The following is an 18,443-nucleotide window of genomic DNA, read 5'->3' on the forward strand; positions in this document are numbered from 1 at the left end:
GCGGTAAATATTTGTTTTTTCCTCTTAAAGTTGTGCAATTAACCATCTTGATGTAGCATTTCTGGCCGGTACATGTATCGCAATTGTAAACTCAAACGTAGTTTAGCTGACAGAAAGCGAACACGCTCACTAAATGTGACTATTTAAAAAAAACCCAAGAAGAACTTTTAATTTGATTAAAAAATGCCCCTATTTAGAACAGGGGAAGATTGGGTTAAAGCTCTTTGCAAAGTATAAAGAAACTGTTAGGGCATTTTGGCATTACTTATAGATAGAAACAGTTAAACATGTTTGGACAGCTCTCTCCTCTTGAATTAATGCGACACACTCTGGTCGATATATAGAAAAAGGGATCGCTGTTATCTGTGAAAGAAGAGTTCCAGAATAGATATAACACGAATTTTTAATTTGTCCTCCTTTCAGAGACAACAATGCTGGTTTTGAAAGCTCGACACAATTTGGTTTTTGTGAGGTTTCCTTTCACCCCTCCCAAGGCACAGCTGCACATATGGAGTACAGCATGTACAAGAAGAGTGACAATGGAACCAAGTGACAGGCACAACAAAACGCCTCCCTACCTCTCCCTCAATCTCGGGATGCACTGGTTTGTGATAGTAGCTGAATAGCACCGAGACTGAATTTCTGCCTTGTTAATATGCACGCCTCTAACATCCTCAACTACCAGCCCGCGTCCTTTGTGCTGTTTTGTCTTGCTACTGTATATTGTGCAAAGATAGACTACACATACCCGCCACGTCAATGTGTGAAATATGGGGCCTAGGAACTTGGGGGACCGCACAAGATCCCAGGCACTTGATTGACTGGATGGGTTCCCAAACTACTCCCTGTTCTGCTTAAGAGTTTCGAAAGTAACGAGTAATTACATTGTTTACTCTTACAATGGCGGCTCACACTAAATGTCCTCAACATTTTCCCTACTTTTAATCCCTTTTAATCCAAGTTTGTTTCAGTGAAGGGGCCAACCCTTCAATAGTTCCTGAGACGTTAAATCCCGAGCAGTGTCAATATTGCCCTGTTTGAATTATCTTTGGCAAATGACTGCCCCCAAAGTAATAATAATAATAATAATAATAATAATAATAATAATAATAATAATAATAATAATAATAATAATAATAATAATAATTTACAAATTAAATTGAAAGCTCATTTCATTGTTCCAATTTATCACTGAAGCCAAATCGGAATTTCAGCGCAATTTTCCCTTCAGCAGTATTATCAGATGCAAGGTGGTACGTGCAGCTCGTTGTTTTAAAACCCATTATTACAACACCATCGAGGAGTCACGGAGTCATAGTCATAGATAGAAATAATATACTAGAATAGAGACAAGAATTTTGCAGGTTAATGACGGTTTTATATTACACATTGCCATCGAAACAGGGAAATATTTCATTCCCACGAATTCTTGGCAACGGGAGGGTGAGAACGTGAATGAAAATAAAATCGCCTGGTTGAACGGTGTTTTTTTTCTAGCTGTGCAGAACGCAAGGCGCCCTCGATATCCTCCGGATAATCATATTTACTTTAGATATTGAATTAAATCTGATAATCACCAATAGGTTTGCTGAAAATTCAGTTGGGACCGGCCAGTTTGTTTTGCGTGCGTTGATCCGCTACACACGTCCCCGAGGGCTCTTCAAAAAAAAGCCTTTCGTAAACTTGTCATAAATTATTGCAAGTTTCCCGTCTTTTTTATTCGCCCGAGGGTTGCAGCCTGTGAGTTTTGCTCTGTCCGTGGACGTTTGAAACAACGCGAGCGGCAATGTGTATAAATGGTAACAACTGCACATTCGTTTGCACGCCGTTAGAGCTGGGATTGTACGGGGTTACAGGAAGAGCCTAAATCGCAAGCCAATTACTGACTTGGTGGCGCCGTATCAAAGCTACTTAAAGGGTGTCAATTGAAATATTTGCGTCGAATTCGGATCAACATATATATATTCTAAAACACCGAGTTACCGAGAAATCCCGTTCGTTAATGTTTCTGTTTTATTTTAGAACAAGCCTTCTTCTACTGTTGACCTTTCTATTAAGAAAAAAACAAACAAATAAGCGAGAGGCTTTGAGAGTCAATTGTCTATTTACCTGCCACGAAACCACCCCATAATTTAAGAAGTTACTAGGCAGGTTCTTGGATTAGACCGCGCAAATCATCATGGTGAAAGTCAACCCATTGAGATTGTATTCCTTCAAAAGCCCCTCAACTGAAGAAGCACTCTAACTTTGAGTGAAGTTTAAGTGCGTTTATTTCAGTATTGATTTACCCCCCCGCTAGCCTTTGAGACGACGCAGGTAGCCTTTCCAGTCAGACTGCCGAAACTTCACATTTTAATCATTGCAATTGAACGCGTTTTAAACCAGTGAAAATCGAATGGTTTTTGTTTCTCTCTCTCTTGCTTTCTTTCGCTCGTGATTTGTGATTTTAGCTTACTATGCGGTTGGAAATTATGTAGGGAAAATAAATAATTTTAGAAGTGGACAAGGCATTTAGTTTACGGTGCGTAGTAGTAACTAATAAATCATAAGGGCTACCTACCTAGCCTCAACTACAACCGACAATTAATCTAGGCAAATGTCACAAAGCGTTCACCTCCCTTTAAACACCCGTTAACACCACGAAGGGAAACAATAGCATTTTGAGACACAACATTTTATTAAAATTCTTAATATAAAAACTCGGAAAATCTCTCATCAAGGCGCTTTTTTTTGGTCATTATTCATACCATTACTCTCGGAAACTTCGGCTCTTTGACAAGGTCTAAATTACATCGGGGAAAAAATGTTCGCATTTAACAAACGCCCTCATTCTGGCAAACAGTCGCGACCGAGGCAGTCCATTCCCCCCCAAAACCCACCCGTACCCTCGTCAAAACCAAAAACGGACCCAACTAAACATCCGATTACAAAGGGCTATAAATATCTCAAGTTTCATATTAAAAAAAAAAAATGGGGAATGCGAAATAAAATGTTTCTTCATGATTTCAAAAGGTTTTTTTTTGTACTCACTTGCCTTTTATACAACAAATGTAAGTGACGAGAAAACATTCCTACAATACAAAGACATACTTTACAAGTCACAAGAGCGCTGAATTCGCAGTTCTAAACACGCAGAAAACCGGTTTCATAGTCAATATAATTTGTAAACAGACGGCGACAAAAAAAAGCTCAGCTGAATCACGGTCCCAAACGTATGTTGTGCCGGTATATATGTATATAGGTACATACACACACACATGCACGCACATACATATATACTATATATATTCATTTAATATATATATAATGCCCAGTTCTCAAGCAGTCCTTCCTTACGCAACGGTTCACCAAGTCCATTGCTGGCTCTGGACCAGAGGGTGTGTGTGATACTGGGGATTACTGGCAGAGCTGAAATGGGTGTTATATTGCATGTGTTGGAGGGACTGAGTGGTATAAGCTGGGAAGGCGATGCTGGCTTGGAAGGTGGCCGTAGCCAAGTCCTGGGTTTTGAGAGCGTTCGTCACCATACTAGCGTGACATGGTTTGCCGTCCCTCACTAGAACCGGTACGGCCACTCTTCTGGGTGAGGGTAGAGGATTCACGTCCATACCTTTCTCGGCTCTGGCCCGCTTCATCTTATACCTGTGGTTTTGAAACCAGATCTTCACCTGGGTGGGCGTGAGTCTGATCAGACTGGCGAGGTGCTCTCTCTCGGGCGCCGACAGGTATCTCTGTTGCCTGAAACGCCTCTCCAGTTCGTAAGTCTGAGCTTTCGAAAAGAGTACCCGTCGTTTCCTTTTCTTGCCCGACTCGCTGTCGTTGCTTGAAGTCTCGGTTGCATTATCCTGCGACTCGTCCGCCGAAGGATCCGAAGACTTACTCGAGGAGTTTTGCTGTTTTGAGTTGCTGGTTGAAATCCCGTGTACTGCACAGAAAGAGGATACATTAAAACAACACCCCTAACAGGAACCAAGTGATAAAACGCCCACTTCTCTTGTTACCCGTTCCAGCCACCGTGAAGCCAGATATCGAACATATTACTTGCAAACTGTATGAATGCAGGGTTGGAAATAAATCCCTCAATCACCACACTTTTCACACAACGCTCTAACTTCTAATTGCAGATTTTCTCCTTTCTTTATGTAAACTTTGGGATTGTTGAAATCTATATTGACATTTATTGCAAAGTAAAAGAAAATCGCTCTCCTGTCCACTTGATTATAACATCTTTGTAATATTCGCCTCTCCCTCTCTCTCTATATGTGTATATATTTATATATGTAGATAGAAGCAGATATGAATCTCTAACTATAGAGAGCGAAAGATTATTTATATATAATAATTTTATAAATAATTTCTACATTTGAAATTTTGTTCAAAGATTAGAAGTTGTATTTTTTTCCCCAATGAAGAAGAATGGTAACACTTACACGAATACTGGATGCTCTCGGTCGTGGCCAGCCACCGGGTGTACGGATTATCGGCGCTATCGTAAAAGGGGTTCTTCAGCGGGAGCCTCTGTACAGTTTCCAGCGAACTTTGCCTGGCAAACCCCGAAGTTTGGGGCGATCCGGAAGCCTCGCCGTCTTCCTCCGTCGCCTCCGCCGCCGAGCCGTCCTCGTCGTTGGTGTCCGGGAGGTCCAAGATGTCCTTTACTGAAAAGCCCGTCTTTGTGTTGGTCAGCGACATATTCTGGCCAAATTTATGCAAGGAAAGTTGCAGCTTTCCCCCCCCCCCCTTTCAATCCGCTGTTGAAAAAGAGAGACACTCTCATGCACACAGACACAAAAAACGCAGAGCGAAGGCGGGTCGGTGTTTAGTGCTGTTCGAGCTTTGCTCCTGTCGAACCACACCAGTTAGTGTCAATATTTAACGTGTGACTTCCCTCTCCCCCAAAGAGAGAAAGAGATAGAGAGGGGGGGATCATAATATTGTAAGGCTGGCAAAATGATCAAAGCTTCGCCCCTGTTCCAATCTTACTTCGCGCCTACTGTGAGGTCGAAGGAATGAGCCATTTCTACTGCTGATCTGGTCCTGTCGGGCTGGTTACAATACATGAACCTGCACAGTGTGTGTATGTGAGAGAGAGAGAGGGTGAGAGGATGGTGGGGGTGGGGAGGGGAGGGGGGGGGGGGGGGGGGAGCATTAAAAAAAAAAGTGCCAAAAGGTTGAACACGTGTGGGCGGGTCCTGGGAGTCAAGTGGGTGAAGACTATGTTTGCCGATGTGAAATTGCGTTAGCTGGCTGGGGTGAGCCCAGCGGAGGTAGGCGGTGGTTTGTAGGATGGTATATGTGTGTGTGTGTGTATGTGTGTGTGTGTGTGCGCGCTTGGTAGGGAGGGGTGGTATTGGTGTAGACATATCTGACACTCCACCATTGGAGCTTCACGCTGTGATGAGTGGTCTAACGTGTCAATTAATTTACAAAGATGGGGAGGGCTCTCTCTTTTTTTTTGTTTAGACCCGATTTACATACAAAGGACCTCCAAGTAGCCTGATATTCTGCGCACTTGAAAACGCTATTTAACAAATTGCTCTGGAAACCGCTTTGCCTCTATCCCTCGCTTTTCCACGCGGTGCAAAGCAAAACTGCAAGTCTTAAACCGGATAATAGCCTTCTCATTTGCGCCAGAGTCTCGGTTGCTGCAATTTGACTTAAACTGTAGGTATATTCTGCAAGTGTCGCAGCATTGTGCTTTGGATCATTAGAGGGGGTGGGGGGGATTTAAGAATAGCTAGGTTACACAGTTCGGCTCACAAGATCGGATAACTTTATGTCCTCATTTCATCGTTTTCCATTTGACTGCTGTTGGGGGTTCTCTAGCGCCAAATACAACCAGGGATGCAAAAAAACCCCAAATCGTTTGTTTCTGTCAAGGTCTCGATTGGATTACCGTTGAACTTAATCCTGGGTTAATAAAATTATGATGGAAACCCCCCCCCCCGCCACATTTGCACCTTACGTGCGATCGATCCTTTATTTAATCAATAAAGGCGTCGCGGTTAAGGTGATTCCAACTGGTCTTGATTTCTCACAACTTTCTCGGGAGCAGTTTTATTCGGAAAGCCTGCCGAGCTTGGGGATTAAACAAAAACAAACTCACTCATAGAAGTCCACATTTTATGAGCGCCTAGAGTTCAACAACACCAGCGGGACAATTTATTATCGTTGATCAGTTTATCTCTGCCTCTCTCTTTTTCCCCCCCCCCCCCCCCCCCCACCTCTCTCTACCTCACTCTCTTTCTACCTCTCTCCTCTCTCCCTCTCCCCCTCTCTCCCTCACTCCCCCTCTCTCTCCGCCGCCCATCTAGTATGTGATTTGGGTGACAATACTGCAGGTTTTTACCAACTCCTCGCCACATCTTGGGTGGTCGGTCCCGGGCAAACACAAATACAAACCGATTGCTAAGCTGCGGACAATGGGGGAAATGTAGACAAATGTACGGGTCCTGTTGGAAGCCTTTGTCCGAGGCCAGTTTTTGCATTTATTTCAGTCGCGACATAATAGATGATTGACGCCCTGGTACAATGTGTTCTAACTGTTTGGAATAAATCTGAGGTTGTTCCTAGTTGTCATGGCATTCAACTGCTTTCAATGGACTATCTCTTCATTCATTTCTGAACCCTTCTACAATATTAAGGCAATTTCGGGTTAGCGCTCTCCCCCCCCCCCCCCCCCCCCTGCCCCCCCCCCCCCCTCTCTCTCTCCCCCCATCTCTCTATATCTCCCTCGTCGCACTTTCCCTCCATGCACGGAATAGATTTACACCATCGATTCGATCAGAAGCTGTTTTGAATGGGTTTTAAAGACTGGGCATTAGATTGGGGAGTTGTGCTCAAGTTAGACACCGGTGCTGTACTTTGTACCAATTTTGATACCACATTTGCCTTGACACTTTGCCTTTTGTTAGCGACAATGCGAGCCTTTCGGCTTAGAATGAAAACTGAATACCACAATTCACGAATATTAACACTTCTCTCAAGAACAAAGATCAGGTCCAGAGTTACCCGTTGAAACAATGTCGGGGGAAGTGGAATGTCGGGTTAGATTTAGAAAATGCCATTTGGAGTCAGTGTTTTTTATTTATTTCGCTGGGCAATGGGACGATTAGAATGACCATCATTATATTACTGGACTTTCTCTCTATCGGGGTTAAACCTGAAGTCACAACCTTCGAACAAGAAGAACGAAATTGCATTTCTTGAAATGTTTTGGTCTATTATCCCGACCCTAATAGTGAAAAGCACTAACAGCGAGAAAGGGAAGGGGGTTACGATTTCTTGTCTCCCATTATCCTGAATATTATCATTGCGACAGTTCAACATGACTAAAACCTTGAAATATCAATATATGTCACACACACACCCCGTTATCTTTCCTTTAAAGGCATCTATGGAGCAAAATATTAAGTGTGTAAAATGGGTCTCGACCCGAAACGTCACCCATTCCTTCTATCCAGAGATGCTGCCTGTCCCGCTGAGTTACTCCAGCATTCTGTGTCTATCTTCAAAATATTAAATGAACTTCTTCGCCTTAATGCAAACATTTCTTAGGGGACTGCTCATTTCGATGACCGCAAATGACTGAATGATTCTCACCGCCCGGGAGAGCAAACAGTATTGAATCTTTAAGCTATTTGAACATTGAAAAGGTGAATTCGCCCAGCCGCAGAGGGCTGGACAACCCATTACCATGTGCTATGTTATCGTAAAGTCAAACACGTCCACGATGGCATGTTTGTTTATTTGGTCCATTGGATCCATAGAGAGTCGCACCGACGTTGTGGCTAAACCTGTTCCAGCGTCCAAAATGATCCCACTGATATGTGTGTCCTCAATGGGCTGGGGAGGAATTGTACCTGAATGACTAACCATGGCTCTATGCATCGAAAGATGACGAAAAAAATGTCCTTTGAAAATCGCACGTTGCGAACATATTTGGCCCCTGGTTAGGTGTGTTCTGTTACAGTGTGAAATGCTGATAACTCGACCGTTTCTAGCATTCCCCCTAAACATCAACTGCAATCGATCGGGTTCTGATCCTCTTTGGTGTGAAAGGTTGATCCTTGAAATTGCTCTTTGCACTTTCTCAGGGTTACAGCAGCGAACATTGAAAAGTTGGAAGTCTGTGTTATATATTTGCAAACATATTAATAAAACATTGGCTTTGAAAGCTGCGTGGATCAGATGACACGTTTTATTCTTCGAACGATCTTATGACTCCTCCAAGAAAAAATAAAAGGTGCTCACTGTGCGTTGGTCTTTGGATAAACTGTGCTATTGCCGTATTGATAACGATGAGCGGCACACCGTTTGCTGTGATGGACATCATATTGTGCCTTTCTAAAAGGTGGGGACGGATACTGCCAAACTCTGGAGAGATAGTGTGGAGGGTAAGAGAGTGTACGTGCTCGGTATGCAGAGATGGGCGAGGGTGGGGTAAAGAAAGAGGGATCATCACATTGTCTATTGGACTTGAGCTGCTTTTTTTTCCAGGGCGTTTCTAAAACAAGAAGAGATAAGTGACCTTTACACAAAATCTTAATCCCCTGCTCAAGAGACTGATAGGTTCGAGGAGTTATTTGAACAATCTAACAAGAGTCTGAAAAGGAGAGGTAAATGTGTACAGGGATAAGTGGGTGTACTTCAGCTCAAGTGCTCTCCAGTTGTGTTTACCTGTTTACTTTCACAGGTAGCCTAAAAACCCCACTCACCATCATTTGTCTTTTCCCACTGGAGCCAAACGAGGGCTCCCGTTCCAACAAACTCACTTACTTCTGAAGTTATTTATTTGATGAGGCGAGCATTTACTTCCCCCCTCAACGGGAGCCAACCGCTGAATAAACACACACGTTGGTTTAGGCTTCACTGCAGCTACAGATATCAAATGTCTTGAAGAGATGACTCGGGTCATTATGGCAAGTGGGTCCATTTTATCATCTAAACTTGGAGTATTTGATTTCGGCGTTATAGACGCAACTTTCACAAACATAAAGGCGATTTAAACCTATTTTGGTTGCAATACTTAAGTTCATATTAAAGGGTCGATAATAACGGTATCACTACATCAAGCGTGTAGGAAGGAACTGCAGATGCGGGTGTACACCGAAGATAGACACAACACGCTGGAGTTACTCAGCGGGACAGGCAGCATCCCGCTGAGTTACTCCAGCATTTTTTTGTCTACCTACACACGAAGAGTACGGGCAAAAGTGAATTATACTAACGTAGCAGTTCTATTTGGGAATTAACGTTGTCGATTGATTGTCCATTACAATTCAGTGATAGGAAAATTAATTTATCATGCCCTCTCGTTATTTAATATTAAATTGTTTAGATTAATTATCATTAGAAAGGGAAAATAAAACAGTGTTAAAACTAAAGAGCTGACACGGATTCGAACCTACGCTTCCATTGATATTGAGGATCAAATCAATTTCCCAACAAAATTGATATGATATCTTGATTAAATTATACATGGAAATCTATCAGTTATCCTTTCTAATTATCATCCTCATTTCTCGACCGGCTAATAGAATGTTAATACATAATAGCTTTAACATTTATTTTTACTTCGCCTGTCGGATTATTAAAATGTAATTATTTTTTACAAACTGTGGATAACGTAGCAAATTATATAAGAATATCGACTGCAGGGCAGGCCAATTTTGAACTTGGCTTTCGGAGAGAAAGCTTGCAAATTGCTCATTGGGATCGGGACCTGATTCGTTTCGGGAAAATGTATTTTTAAAACTAATTATGTATTGGCTCCGAACTTCACAGAAAGTGGACCTTATAAGAACCAACGCGACTGACGCACAGATTCTGAAGTTAATTTCTGTTTAAAAGAGACAATCGCTGATCGTTAAAAAAAAAAATACAACTGACAAAATGCCCGTTTTAAACTTCGAAATATTGGTCTGGGCGTATCAATAATTAAATATAACGCATTTGTACCGCCAATAAAGCAATTTGTCACAGGTAGGAACGATGAAAGAGAGTTTCAGAAGGATAAAATTGGTTGCAGCCATTTGTGCTAATGTCTTAACCGACACGGTTTTTAAAAATGTGATTGGTCTATGCTTCAGTTAGTTAATTGCTTGTTCTGCGGTATAAGATTGTAAACCCGTTATCAAAGGGCTCCCGGTGCGATAACGCGATGAAAAATGTCCTAAGGTGATTTTTGTGCTGCTCAAATTGTCATTAGCATAAGATTCCTGAAGGCTTTTTTTTTTGCACGCCCGAACCCAAGACTTCTCAATAATAAGTAGCTGTTTTAACCCCCCCCCCCCACCCTCCCCCGAGGTTAAACAGTTAGAAAAAAAAAGAGGAAAAAAAAACAAATCACTGCGTGTTGTGGATAAATGGAGGTCGAACCAGGCGCTGAGTTTATTCAAGAGGAACGCGTTGCTATCTCGCACGGAGATTTTGTGGGAAGTCTATTTCGCTATTACCTAGAGGACTCACAACGCAGCATCCTATAATCCGATTGAAATAACGCCCCCGGTCGTATTTTTAGCGCCTCATTTGCTAACGTTTCATTTGAAAATAAAACAGCTCTTTCCCTCAGAGGCGAAAGCTTTCTCTTTATTCTTTCACTTTCTCTAATGATTAAACATGTCACATTAGGATTTGCCTTTCCCCCCACGGGGAGATTTCAAAACATTTTCCTTTCTTGGTAAACCGAAGCAGCAACGTTTTACCTTAAAACGATTAATTTGCAATCACTTTTTCTAGCTTGGGAAAAAAAAATTTAAATCCACGGGCGAAGGCGTTTAATTAATATGTTCTTTAAAAAAAAATGTTGTTGGCCGAGTGGCGTGAGGTGGTACTCATTTCCAAGACGGCTCCTTAGAGAGGAGAACCAATGTCTTGGTTGGAAAACGCGAGTCAGTGCTGTCAAATTGTTAGCTGGAAGGACCGTATGGAGTGTATGCACCACAAAATGCTAATATTTGTACATTATACAAAGTCCTAATACTATATTTTGTGAAAACAAAAAAAGAGTATCTGCATTTCTCAGAATTAAGACGCGATGAAACGTATAGAAAACTAACCGGGTTCTATCCAGGTGATATTGGAGAGGTTGGGGTATACGGATAGACACGGAATGCTGGAGTAACTCAACGGGACAAGCAGCATCTCTGGAGAGAAGGAATGGGATTATCATGATCAAATGATCCAAATGTCCACAGCTTGGCCTCGCCTTTACAAAAGAACACCTATGACCTTTGACTTCAGGTTCTGAGGGGTATTTCTTAATAGCGGACCTTTTTTTTTGTTTACATGTGTACCCGCAATTCTTTTTTATTTTTGCCAGGCTTGCACATGGAACACGGACCACAACGTATAACCGAAACCGACCAGAAATTGGCGACGCTGGCCCGTTACACGTCAAGTGAGGCAAGAGTTGTACTCCTAATACACTGGCGAACTCTACTGACATAATGGAGAATTGTCACAACAGCGGCTTCCAGTCACCCTCAATAAAAAATGGGTGTATCCCGGAGGACGTAAAAAGGGGACAGCGATTTTAGTGATTGAGGCTTCTTGCCTAGTTTATACCGCACCTATACCTAGTTTATACGAGGTTTATCAACAGTCAGGGATCTCCATCGGAAAGTCCTCTGCCCCCCCCCCCCCTCCTCCTCCTTCCCCCCTGTAAATGTAGAGCCTGTACAATTTTTCTCGGATTTCTAGCAGCTATCTTAACTCGCTTTATAGGCCGATTTCTTTAGATACTTCTTCAGATATCATACACGTCTCTTTCAAAATTCAGATTTAAAATTTAAGTCCGAAAGTCTGAGTATATTGTGGGTTGAATAGTTGAAGTACAATTGGCGTGTACATATCAACACTCATCGGAGCCGCGAATTTGTAGGTCAAATGAGTATATTTTTAATTCCAATTCCCGCTTAAGCATCGACGATGGGCGCATCGTATCCAGGTGAGTTCTATTCACTTTGTGCTTGGCGACTATTCAGAATGGGTCCACCAGATAGATATCCGTTTATTCACATGAATGCATTTGGAGGGGGGCTGAGTTAGCTGGGGAATTGGGAAAAGAGACGCTGGAGCGATGTACGTGTGTGTGTGTGTGTGTGTGGGCGAGGGATTTAAGGGTGCGTAAAATAGTGCGAACTTAAAAGGTTGAAGTTATAGATGTGTTTTGTTTGTAGCAGGGTGGGATGGCCGTGTTTTACCTTTGCCCCGACCTGATAGCGTGCTAACTGCTATCTCGCGTGGCCAGGACATCCAGGTTATAAAACAACACACTGCCAGTGAACTATTAAAGTGCGCTGGCGGCCGATGCGATTTGAATGCAATCGAAATATATCGGTAGATATTCCCGCGTGGACATTTCCTCATTCTAATTGCATCTGGGATGGGCGGAAAATGCAACGGGTAAAATATCCGGATGACAAGGGAACGTTGAGAGGACTTAATCCCGCTGCGAAATGTTAAAAAAAAAACCTTCATTCCAGCCACGGCATTTTCTATTTGAATCCATGCCGCGTTCATTTTCATCCTCTTGAAGTGCATCCACCAACATTTACAGCCGAGGACGCGAAAAAACAGGAGCAAACGGCAGCAGCCCCCGAGTACCGCGAATCGGATGAAATGCAAATCCATTAGAAAATAAAAGTGCTGACAGAGTCTACTCACCTGTCAGAGAGCCGGAGAGGAGTGACTGATGCGGCCAGTTTGGTTGGTTTTTTTTTTTTAATGCTCGGATGTCGTTGAAGTAGCTCCAAATGGAAAGTCAGGAGTGCGTGCACAGATAAGACTGATGCGCTTTATATACCCAGGGACTCACAAAAAAATGATCCACTCTTAATATTGTCCAAGTGCGTTTACACAACCAGGCGAGTGGCCATACACCATGCACACTCTCAGATTGCCCGCTGTTTGCTCTTCGCGATTATGACGTGAGGCGAAATACAGACCATATGTTCATTGGTAATAAATTGGCCATAAATGCAAACACACTTTACTTTTTGATAGCGCTTTTAGTCTCTTGCTTTCTCCCCTCCCCCCCCCTTCACCCCTCCCCCCCCCCTCCACCAACCCCCGCAGCCGCTTCTTCAACCACCTGCTCCCTCCCTCCCTCCCTCCCTCCCTCCTTCCACACGCACGCTTTCCCCACCCACCCCCCCGAAGCCAACTGGTCGACGTTGAACGCGCCCGTCCATCCCCGGGACAGACCCATGGGGAAGAGAAGAAGTTGGCTGCTTCTGGTTGATAATCGAAGTCTCAAAATCAACGCTCCTCGATATCTCCCTCTCGCTCCACTTCGCTCTCTCCTTCCTTGCTATATTGACAGCGACCAATTTGAACCCCCCTCCCACCCCCCAAAAAAACACACACTCGCCAAACGAACAGCGTCGTTTCTGCAACCCCAAAAGTTTTCTTGCATTATCCATCGCCACCAACAGACCCGAGATCCCCCGAATCAAACAAATCGTTCGGTATCCAAGGAGCAAAGAAACCCAACTGGCCGGCCATATGTGTTACTTTGGTAAATCCCTCTCGTGTACACAGGATACACTGATAACGGAGACCTAGGCAGATTAACGATCGCTTTGTGATACCGATTACCTTGTTTTTACTTTAGATGCACTCAGTGTGAGTTGAGGGCAGAGGGTGAGTTAGTGTTGTGAGCGGGCGAGGGCGTTATGTTATATATATATATATATATATATATATATTTTATTTATTATTATTATTACTACACTGACTCTCTCGCCTGCTCTTTGTCATGAACAATAAACATGTTACCTCAGGTTTCACGATGGTGGCGAACAATTAAGTGCCCGGGTACTTATTCTCAGCCAAGTGGAGGAGCCGGATTTCACTGTTTTCGTGTCTCGCCTAACCTTCCTCGCAGCCTTAAGAATGAGCGCCAACCTGCGTTCAAGCTAATGTATCAGTCTGCAGGCAACGATGCATTTTACTGCTTCTGGGTGATGTTGGGAAGCGGCCCGCAATTGAGAATCACACAGCACAGACCCTTGCGACCTTGCCTCTTGCCAAATCAATACAACCATAGGAGAAAGAAAGAGAGAGAGAGTGAGAAGGGGAGAGAGAGAGAGAGAGAGAGAGTGAGTGAGAGAGAGAGAGAGAGGAAGGGGTGGCGGGGAATGGGAGAGAACGGAGAACGAGAGAGAGGATGGCGAGAGGAAGGTGGGGGGTGCAGGAGAGAGAGATGGAGGAAAATAGAGGAGAGAAAATAGAGGGGAGGGGTGACGAGTGTGTGTGTGGTGGGGTGAGGGGGGGGGGGGTGGGGAGACAGAGAGAGACAGAGATAGAAACATAATTGCGGAGTAACAGCGGGTCAGGCAGCATCTCTGGAGAGAAGGAAAAGGCGACGTTTCGGGTCGAGGCCCTTCTTCAGATTCTGGTAACACGTTGCCTTCAGTAAATAAAACAACGCGAAACCCCCACAACGCATCGAAGTTGTGGAATGACTCTATTACAGGGACGGGTCTGCTGCGCGTTAGCTTCCTTGTCTGAATGGTAATGGGGCTGGAAAGTGGCTACACTTCGCTCCAGTCTTGGCGTGGATAATAATCGCGCACATTCAGCGCACTCGAAAGTGGTGAAACAGAGGGACCTTTATCGTGGGTGCCAACTGGAAATAGAGGCCGTCTCTGGGAGGCGGGTGGAGTGAAAATACGCCACTTACAATGGAGATGGCCCCGGGCGACCACAACTCGGTTCACTCCAGACCAAAGTTTCAATTGGCTCTCCCAGTTACTCGCGTCTGGTTTATCATTGACCACGGTCGTTATCTGTTAGAAGTCAGGTAGGCTGACAGGTGCGAGGTCAAACCCATCTGTCTGTCCCGCTGTGAATGTTCGTCCCCCCCCCCCCACACACACACACACCCATTCACTCACCACACCCCATACACACACACTGACACAGAGACACACATGCACGCACACACACTCACATTCACACACGCGCGCACAGACATATACACACACATACAGGCACACACAGGTACACTCGCTCACACACTCAGACACATACATATTATATACACACACACACAGACACGCACACACACATTCAGACACATACTTACATACACACGCAGAGACACACATACCTACATATATTCACACATCCACGCACTCACACATACACACAGACATACACACGCACTCACACACACACACACGCTCTCTCACACACACACACACACACACACACACACACACACACACACACACACACTCACACACACACACTCACACACACACACACACACACGCAGTCACTCACACACACACGCACATATACATACACACACGCAGGCACACACACACTCTCACATACACACAGACACACACGCACTCACACACACTCACACACCTCCAGCAGCTATTTTGTTTTATAGATAACTTTAAAAATCCAATTGTCATTGTAAAACCCCGATTACAAAACTACACACTCTCCGTTGGACTCATAAAGAAAGGTTTAGTGCTCTGAGCTGCTTCCGCGCCCTCAGTCCTCTCTCTTTATCAGCACTTGGGAGTTTATCGTTTTATAGAGAGCATTTCACGCACACCATAATATTTCACTTGTTGTGTATCAGTTTCCATAACTCCCGCCAGGCCGATCCGGGTGGGAGCTCAGATATAAACGTCGTAAACCACTAGTGAAGAACCGCTTTTATTTTATAGAGAGGTGCACCCGGTTGGACACCTTTAACAAACCACCAAGTGTTTCCTTTGCTGATAATATCCGCACCTTCTGCTCCGTGTTGATCAAAGTCCAGCGCTTTGCTCTATTCATTGCCTTTGAAAACACTTATTAAATCAAATCATAGCTGCATTGTTCACCTGTTCGAGCGGTTTTATACCTCGGCGTTTCGACCGCGATTTGTAGCTGCCCCCACAGGCATGATGCCTCCTGTAAGTATATTCCTGAGCATAACTTCGAAAGAGTGTCAAGAATGAGGCGATTCTGATTTTTTTTGTTTCCTTATTTAATCAGCTTAATTCTAGCCTTCTAGGTTTTCGCCACTGAATTGCAGCGCGGATTTTAGTTGGATTAATTTTAAAGAAGACTCGCAAATAAACTTGGATAGACTCAAATTGCCGGAGTAACTCAGCGGGTCAGGCAGCATCTCTGGGGAAAATCGATGTGTGATGTTTCGGGTCCGGACCATTCTTCAGATTCCCGACCCGAAACGTCACCTATCCGTTTTCTCCAGAGATGCTGCCTGTCCCGCTAAGTTACTCCAGCACTTTGTGCCTATCTTTGGTAGAAAGCATGATCTGCAGTTCCTTTCTACACACTTCGCAAATAACATTCCCTGAATTGAAATCAAAACTAAAAAAAAAACCGTGCTGCATTTACCAACTATCAGTAGATATTTATTTCTGAGATCAGTACTCAAAACGCAGACGAAATGTGTGGGAAGGAACTGCAGACGCTGGTTTACACCGAAAATAGACACAAAATGCAGGAATAACTCAGCGAGAATGGCAGCATCTCTTGAGAGAAGGAATGGGTGGCGTTTCGGGTCGAGACCCTCGAGCGAAATGGCGGAACAGCACCTCATATTTGTTTTGGGTAGCTTACACCCCAGCGGTAGAATATTGACTTCTCTAATTTCAAGTAACACTTGCTTTCCCTCTTTCTCCATCCCTACGCACTTCTTCGTTTTCTGACAGCCTGACTACCCCACTGATTATTTTTTTTTAATCTCCGGATGCTTCGTTGCCACCTTCTCCTGGCCAATAATGATATATTGTGTATTTCCTTGTACTGCAACCGCTTTGATGCCTCGTTTTCACACCTTACAATTCCTTATCTCTGTGTCTCCCTCTCCCCCGACTCTCAGTCTTAAGATGGGTCTCGACCCGAAACGTCACCCATTCCTTCTACCCAGAGATGATGCCTGTCCCGCAGAGTTACTCCAGCAGTTTGTGTCTCTATTCTCAAAACGTAGAGACCGTTTCGATCATTCCAGCATTTCTCCACGAACCCAGAATGACCCATTGTTCGAGATTCAGTCTGAGCTTTAAAATTATCACCCAATTTCCAGCATTGGAGCCGGGTGATGTGTTAATAAAACATAAACCTGCAGAGCTGAATTACTGACGCGGATTGCTAAATATTGACACAAGTCTGGCACTCTCAGGAGAATAATCAATGTCATTGAAAAAATAAGCTCGGCGAAAGTATCTTTCTCAACAGTCTTCGCTGTAAGTATCGCTAGAGTAGGAATAAAGGATTTATATTGTTTGAAGTTTGAGAATCAGTTTTCAGTAGAATAGATTTTATCCATTGAAATCAATCGATTGGATTATTTCTTCCTTTGATGACATCGAAACACAAGGCAACGATATCCAATGTTTTCATATTTTCTTTCTCCTAGGCCTGCATGCATCGCATACATTCATGCTTCAGATGACCTGGTTAACAAGTTACATTTACTTGGCCTTTGCTTTGCCTACGTGTCCACAATGTGTTTAAGAAGGAACTGCAGATGCTGGACAATCGAAGTCACACAAAATCTGACGAAGGGTTTCGGCCCGAAACGTTGCCTATTTCCTTCGCTCCATATATGCTGCTGCACCCGCTGAGTTTCTCCAGCTTTTTTGTTCACAATGTGTTGATGGATAACCGAATGACTCCATTAACCCTGACACGTTGGCTGGGTTTGTAGGCTTATGGGGGGAGCTAAGTAACAAGCGCCCTTTCACGTGTTCACGATATTTGACTTTCCATTTTTATAGATTATTTTCTTCGATCGTCAAGGCCTCTTGCATTTTACAACCAGCCACAAGGAGGTGCAAGGGAATAAAACAGACTGGGTAACATAGAAACGTAGAAAAATAGGTGCAGGAGTAGGCCATTCGGCCCTTTGTGCCAGCACCGCCATTCAATATGATCATGGCTGATCATCTAAAATCAGTAACCCGTTCCTGCTTTTTCCCCATATCCATTGATTCTTGGTTTTTGGTTCTTGGTTTCGTGGTCCTCCAAAAATATTCCTTTAGCCCGAAGAGCTAAATTTAACTCTCTCCTGAAAACATCCAGTGAATTGGCTTCCACTGCCTTCTGTGGCAGAGAATTCCACAGATTCACAACTCTCTGGGTGATTTTTTTTCCTCATCTCAGTCCTAAATGGCCTACCCCTTATTCTTAAACTGTGACCTTTGGTTCTGGACTCCCCCAACATCAGGACCATTTTTCCTGCATCTAGCCAGTCCAATCCCTTAAGTATTGTATATGTTTCTATTAGATTCCCTCTCATCCGTCTAAATTCCAGTGAATACAAGCCCAGTCAACCCATTATTTCATCATATGTCAGTCCTGCCATCCTGGGAGTTAACCTGGTGAACATATGCTGTACTCCCTCAATAGCAATAATGTCCTTCCTCAAATTAGGAGACCAAAATTGCACAGGTACGGTCTCACCA

General features: G+C 43.8%; 1 protein-coding gene across 2 annotated transcripts; it reads right to left on the reverse strand.

Annotated features, from left to right (window-relative positions):
• Positions 1 to 2,658: 2,658 nt before the first annotated feature.
• On the reverse strand, positions 2,659 to 12,987 carry nkx2-2 (NK2 homeobox 2). 2 transcript variants are annotated; one of them, XM_033026202.1, is made up of 3 exons: positions 12,667 to 12,987; positions 4,431 to 4,748; positions 2,659 to 3,925 (listed from the first exon to the last, which is right to left on the reverse strand). In XM_033026202.1, the coding sequence occupies exons 2-3, from the start codon at positions 4,687 to 4,689 to the stop codon at positions 3,345 to 3,347; spliced, it is 840 nt and encodes a 279-aa protein (XP_032882093.1). In that variant the 5' UTR covers positions 4,690 to 4,748; positions 12,667 to 12,987; the 3' UTR covers positions 2,659 to 3,344. The 2 variants fall into 2 exon arrangements, with proteins under 2 accessions (XP_032882093.1, XP_032882094.1); XM_033026203.1 differs by lacking the exon at positions 12,667 to 12,987 and having other exon boundaries at positions 4,431 to 5,929.
• Between the last annotated feature and the right edge of the window lie 5,456 nt (positions 12,988 to 18,443).

The sequence above is a fragment of the Amblyraja radiata genome, chromosome 8 (genome assembly GCF_010909765.2).
Source record: "Amblyraja radiata isolate CabotCenter1 chromosome 8, sAmbRad1.1.pri, whole genome shotgun sequence".
Taxonomy (NCBI): Eukaryota; Metazoa; Chordata; class Chondrichthyes; order Rajiformes; family Rajidae; genus Amblyraja; species Amblyraja radiata.